General features: G+C 40.5%; 1 protein-coding gene across 1 annotated transcript in view; it reads right to left on the bottom strand.

The window, feature by feature from the left end:
• The window catches only part of LOC103518753 (DNA-dependent protein kinase catalytic subunit-like), a gene marked incomplete at its 3' end in the record, with an annotated part of 20,185 nt that extends 17,223 nt beyond the window's left edge, over window positions 1-2,962 (bottom strand). Inside the window, exons 1-2 of the mRNA XM_008483835.2 lie at window positions 2,927-2,962; window positions 944-1,048 (exon numbers count right to left, since the gene is read on the bottom strand). Coding sequence (XP_008482057.2) covers window positions 944-1,048; window positions 2,927-2,962 — 141 coding nt within the window. The remainder of the gene's footprint in view (window positions 1-943; window positions 1,049-2,926) is intronic.
• Between the last annotated feature and the right edge of the window lie 3,852 nt (window positions 2,963-6,814).

Below are 6,814 nucleotides of genomic sequence, written 5' to 3'. Positions count from 1 at the left end.
TCAGTCAGTCAGTCTGTCCCCATAGAAGGACTTATCCAAACCTGGTCGACCTATATATCAAATTAAAGGTCTTTTTACCAGGATCACGAAAATGGTGGTGGTGCAAATTTTGTCCAGAAAACCATAAAGCCAGAAAACCAAAAAAAATGTTTTTTGCGGGATTTTTTTTTTACATTTTCTCACACAATTTTTTTTTTACATTTTCTCATCCTCTCTCTTTCTCCCTTTCTCTCTCTCTCCCTCCCCCATTCTCCATCTCTCTCTCTCTCTCTCATACCGGTACACGAGTTCTCAAATTAAAGGTCTTTTTACCAGGAACACCAAAATGGTGGTGCAAATTTTGTCCAGAAAACCATAAAGCCAAAAAACCAAAAAAACTGTTTTTTGCGGGATTTTTTTTACATTTTCTCACACAATTTTTTTACATTTTCTCATCCTCTCTCTTTCTCCATTTCTCTCTCTCTCCCTCCCCCATTCTCCATCTCTCTCTCTCTCTCATACCGGTACACGAGTTCCTTCTCTTTCCTGATTAATCTTTCTCTTTTCAGTTTCTCGAGAAAAAGAAAGTTTTTACTTTCTTAAAAAGTGAAAAAAAAAATAGAGAGAGAGGCACAGGAAGAGTGAGAGAGAGAGAGAGAGAGAGAGAGAGAGAGAGAGAAAATCACACCCACATTATTTCTAATTCCTGATTTTAATCATGCTCTCTCTCTCTCTATCTATCTCTCTCTCTCTATCTCTCTCTCGCTCTCTCTCTCACTCTCTCTTTCTCTCTCTCCTTTATTTCTTTTTTTTTTCTCTCGGAAATAAAACAGTTTGTATAACATAACAGTTACATAATAAAAGACTTAACCTTAAAAAAAAAAAAAAAAAAAAAAAACAAAACAAAAAAACAAGGTGTAACAAAAAAGTTAAATACTATACAGTGTGTATCAAAAGTTCTCACCTGTGTCTGTCTGGAATGTTCAACATAGAACCTATCATCTCCGCTATACGGTGTTAGACCTACAGTGAGCAGCTCGTGAATGTTACGTCTCCTCAACCAAGATACCTGTGAACAGAAGGAAAATCGAGATTAGTGGTTGAGTGGAAGAGCTTACAGAGAGAAGGGGGACAGGATAGGAGAAAGCTAGTCGTTCCAAGAACGAACCTTATCCGTTTAGGATAAAACCCTCCCCGGGCGATAATTGAGGAGCTGGGTGCAAAAAGGGAAATATGGATTTTTGCCGTGAAAAAAATAGAGAGAGAGAGAGAGAGAGAGAGAGAGAGAGAGAGAGAGAGAGAATCACACCCACATTATTTCTAATTCCTGATTTTAATCATGCTCTCTCTCTATCTCTATCTCTCTCTCTCACTCTCTCTATCTCTATCTCTTTCCCTCTCTCTCTCTCTCTCTCTCTCCTTTATTTCTTTTTTCTCTCGGAAATAAAACAGTTTGTAACTGTAGCTTTAATGGTGGGAAACCGGGATTAAGCGAATCAAATTCTAAAGTAAGGATTTTTATCATTATTATTATTATTTGTCAGAGAGAGAGAGAAAGAGCGAGAGAGAGAGGGAGATAGAGAGAAAGAGAGAAAGAGAGAGAGAGAGAGAGAGAGAGAGAGAGAGAGAGAGAGAGAGAGAGATGTTATACAGGGAACTGTAAAGCTGTATCCACTATCCACACATTTAATGTGAGAGAGAGAGAGAGAGAGAGAGAGAGAGAGAGAGATGTTATACAGGGAACTGTAAAGCTGTATCCACTATCCACACATAGTCGAAGACCGTCGATGGACGAAGTTCATCTACATGTATTATGTTGTCGAGCCAGTGTGGACGGTTTCTGTCGATCGCCTATGTGTGTGTGGACGCAGCTGGCAGCGGAGGTCTTATCGTCCCGATAGTCCTAAATTAAAATCCAGCGTTTATATTTTACTGATTTATAGGTCGACCAGGTTTGGATAAGTCCTTCTATGGGGACAAACAGACTGACAGACAGACAGACACCCGAAGCGAATACAATAGCCCGTCCACTATACCTTTTGTTATTACTATCGTAATAATAAAGGAAGGACGGGCTAAAAAGGTGTTCCCGAAAAGAAGAACAAGGAAAATTAAGAAGGAGAAAAAGAAGAAAAAGAAGAAGAAGAAGAAGAAGAAAAAGAAGAAGAAGAAGAAGAAGAAGAAGAAGAAAAAGAAAGACGGGACGAAGGGAAGTGTAGAAAAAGGTATCAAAAAATCCAAGTCCTTTCCAAAAGTACCCCTACAGTCTGAGAAGGTGATATGAAGCAATCTCTCATCACAAGTAGTAGCGAAGCAATGTTTGGCATCTCACCAGAGATTTTTTTGGCACCTACAGAACACCTCTCTTTTACTGAATATTAAACACGAGAGAGAGAGAGAGAGAGAGAGAGAGAGGAAGGAAGGGAGGGAGAGAGGGGGTGAAAATTGATAAGAAAGTTGGGAAAAAAAGAACACGACTTTTGGTAGAAAATAAAAAGTGTGAGAAAAAAAAGTAAATCAGTAAAAAGTAAAAATCAGTAAAAATGTTGTCTAAATTGCAGTTTGCTTTTCTTCTTCTTCTTCTTCTTCTTCTTCTTCTTCTTCTTCTTGATCTTCTTCTTTTCCTCCTCCTTCTTTACATTCTTCTAATCTTTCTCCTTTTCACTACCTCTTTTTCGTTTACCTTGTTTTCTTCTTTCTTTTTTTTCTTCTTCTTCCTCCTCCTTCTTCTTTTCTGTTCTCTTTCTTCTTCTTCTTTTTCGTCACTTTTATGAGTTTCTTCACTAATGTTCTGGAAATTTCACCCGGATAAGTTTCCGAAGTGGAGTCGTCAAGATATTTTGCGCGCAACCTAACCCTCCGCGCCAATGTGTTGTTTCCGTCACATTAGGCCTTGTTTACGAGTTATAAACAGTTTGACATCAGCTGGTGGGTAAATGTGTTCCACCTGTCTCCAAGATATTGGACAGATGGAGAAATCCATGGCTACGTGGATTTTTTTTTCTTTTCCTTTTAGGCGCTTTAACTATGTGTTACAACATGTCGTTCGCGCTACGCGAATTACCAAAGTCGAAGTTGTCAGGCTAGTTAGCTTGGTTGGTGGCGCGTCTGCCTTGAAAGCGCTAGGCCGCGGGTTCGATTCCCGCCCGGGGTGGATTTTATCCTGAAGGAATAATGTCCGTTCTCGGAACGGTTGGCTTTCTACTATCCTGTCTTCCCTCTCTTTCGATTTCAGGATCATAAGATCTTAGCAGTTACAGTTCCTTCTGTCAAACCTCTTTTTTCCAAGTAAAGTTTACACTAAATTTTAGTTATTTTATTATTACCTCCTCCTCCCCCTCTCTCTCTCTCTCTCTCTCATGCCCTCTTTCTTTCTCTCTCTCACTCTCTTTGAAATATTATTATCTCCTACTCTTTCTTCCTAATTGGCTAGTGGCTAGATCTCTCTCTCTCTCGCTCTTCTCTCCCTGTCTCACTCTTTCTTTGTTGATCCATTTTTAGAATAGAACAGAAAACAATTCCTGTTAATACGGCCAGAATGAGACTGTAAAGTTCGTTTACTCTGGCAGTCTAAACCTACGCATACCTTCTCACGGTCCGTCACTAACACCCATATTTATGAACAAAATGCTGGCTCTTAAGTTCGTGCCAAGCATAGTCTCAAGGCATTTGATTGGTCAATTTTGACTTGAGACTGATCTAAGAACGATCATTCTTGTTCATAAATACGAGTGTTACTGTCTTGTCGCCTACACGTCCCAACGGACGTTTGACGTTTCTAAAAGTGTTAAAGCGCCTACGGACTGCATCATGCAATTTATTTCTCGACTATTATTACCGTACTCGGAACGGATAAATGTAGAGTTGTAGAGCAACACACTACCATCCTGTCATATTTGACGCATAACAAACATGATGGTAGCCCATGATGGCTGACCTGAACGAAGTTACCTACAATATTATGGGTAAACTTTGAACTATACATCCTTCTGACTCCCTATGAGCTCACGTGATGTGACGTGATAGTGTGTTTCTACCTTAAGTGTGCTTGGAACTTTTTTCTTTTACTTAGGTAAAAATCTGGTGTGAACATCACACGACTTTCCTCATCCTATTAAATTATGCTTATTTGGGTGTTTTTCTATTGTTACTTTTACAATATCTCTAACCGTTTAGTCAGTATAGCTGAAAACCGCCAAATATCGGCCAAAATACCGCCAACCGCAGCACCTATGGTAAGTCGCAAAGCTGAAAACCGCCAAAAAACGGTCGAAAGCTGTCCAAAAGCGGTCAAAATACCGCCAAGCGCAGCAACCATCTCAACGAAACGTTTTGAGTTACATCCTTGTCACTTTTGTGGACTACACATACCAAATTTCAAGTCTCTAGCTCTTACCGTTCTCGAGATATTTTGTTTACAGACAGACAGACAGACACACACACGGACTAATGGCTGAAACGTTGGATTTAGGCTCTTCATTCATTCATAGGTTCGTCTTCTATCGGAGAAGGGAGCTCTATATTTCTTCAATGATGAATGATGTCTCTCCACTTTGCTCTATCTTGCGCCAGCCTCTTGATTGCCCCGTATGTTGGTATGTTGGTCCATTCCTTGATGTCATCCATCCACGTCCTTCTCTGCCTTCCACGTTTCCCTTCTCTAGGGACCTCAAAACGTGTTTTGACACTAAAATCTGACCATCGAAAATTTGACCCGATTACATTACTTTCCTTCCTATAGGATAAGGAAAGTAATAAGGTACCTTTTAGTTGGAAGGGTATCTACTTGTGCAGGTAGGTGGGTATCCAATTTCTTTGTTTTTTTTCCTGCTAGAAACTTTTACAATTAAAATTCCCCCGTTGAGTATTTTCACTTTTTTTTCTACTTTGTGCGTTTTTATTTTCCATTTTAACTTTTTCTTCTCACACTTATTCCTTCTACTTTCCTTCTCAACATGATACGGAAAGCTTATCATTGAAACTTTGACGGTTCTGGTCAGGTTACCTATCGTCTGACAGATCTATGTCTGAAGCTTCTCCCAACTTTTGGGCGCAACCTATCGAGACAACACCAACTCCGCCGATTTCGTCAGGAAGTGAGAGGTGGCCATCAACTTGGGCCCTTTTCCCCCCACGCTCAAGTTTCTTAAGGAATCATCTCCGCACACGTCTGTCTGTCTGTCACGTTTCTAACCTGAAGCTCCTTCAAGAAATTGCTTTCCTTAGCCAGCCTAGTTAGCTAAGTTGGTAGTGCGTCTGCCTTGTAAGCGCTAGGCCGCGGGTTCGATTCCCGCCCGGGGCGGATTTTATCCTGATGGGATAATGTTCGTTCTCGGAACGGCTGGCTTTCTCCTATCCTGTCTTCCTTCTCTCTCCGATTTCGGGACGATAAGACCCTAGAGTTACAGTTCCCTCTGTCAAACCTCTTAAAAAAAAAAAAAAAAAAAAAAAATAGAGAAGTGGTCAATGTAATCAAATTAAAATGTTCCTTCTGATATTATGTTGTTTCATAGGTACCACCTCCCTCCCAAATAAATGAGGAGGTTCAACAGACCTAAAGCACCGTTCAAACCGGTGGAAAATTGGTATAATACGTCGGTGAAACCGTCATAATAAATTGGTATATTGGTAATACCGGTATAATTTATTGGCTTGAGATGTAAAGGCAGTGTTTTCCGCCCGCCAGTACACTCGACCGTAAAACACCAGCCTTACTCACTTTACACCGCTTTTTCACTAGATCTTAGCCTTTTGCGTACAGAATCAATTTCACCAGAATCGCTCTTACGGTAGGATTCATGTCCCACATGAAACTCAAGCGTTGTTGTTACAGTCAGACGTAAACAAAACATTTTTTTCAAATACGGTAGGATTCATGTGAGACATGAAACCTCCGAAAAGCGATTTGTGGTAGGCTTCATGTCACACATGAAATTGTTCCCTCGCTTTTAATTTATTTTCTTTTTTTTCCTAGTTGAGATAGAAACATCTGGTTTTTTTTGTCTTCTTCGGAAATCTTCGGACTATAATTCCGAATGCTTTGGAATCATAATAAACAAACACCGGCTTTTCAGTCTGCATTTGAAAGGAGCAAAAGATACACAAGTTCCTAGGCACGTCCTACCGTAACGCCTCCTATCTGTAAAAATCAAGCCGACCGTAGCGAGTAAATCTGTAGCTTCATGCTGGACATGAATCCTACCGTATCGCCAGATTCAAGTTATATTTCTCCTACCATAATGGCGGAACCATGATTTCATGTGACACATGAATCTGTCCGCAAAAGGTTAAAATGTACAAACCTCTGTTGATGTTGTACAGAGAAATAGGAGATGCAGTAGTCACAGAAGATTTAAAGCCAGCAATTTAGCTACGTTTGACACACAATAATGGTTATGAAGTCATTTGATACATCTTTTCCCCAACAGGACATTGGAGGTTAAGCAACATGTCAATATCTGGATCATGGTCAATATCTGGACGGGAGGGCGGGGACTAGTTGACACATTTTCACAACCATCCCTCATATAATATCTGGAAGCTCATCTTTCTACCCTCAGGCGATTTCATCTGCCTCTACTTCGTGGTGTCTTTCAGACGATTAGTGTGAGCCAAACTCGTTCATCCAGGAATCATATTTGGATAGATCGTGAGCGGTCACCGATTTCCGACACCTTGCGATGGCTTCCCGGAAATCCTTCTCGGTTACGGGAAGATCGATGTCTTCTTGTTTGATTTCCTTGATTTGAGCCGGTGTTTGTCCCATGATCTTTCTTCGGATGGACATCATTGCAGCGTCTCTGAAAGGGACAGGAAGGTTTTATTGTTCAGAGAT

Source organism: Diaphorina citri, unplaced genomic scaffold (genome assembly GCF_000475195.1).
Source record: "Diaphorina citri unplaced genomic scaffold, Diaci psyllid genome assembly version 1.1 scaffold2343, whole genome shotgun sequence".
In the NCBI taxonomy this organism is placed as follows: Eukaryota; Metazoa; Arthropoda; class Insecta; order Hemiptera; family Psyllidae; genus Diaphorina; species Diaphorina citri.
This window is presented reverse-complemented; position numbering and strand designations above follow the sequence as displayed.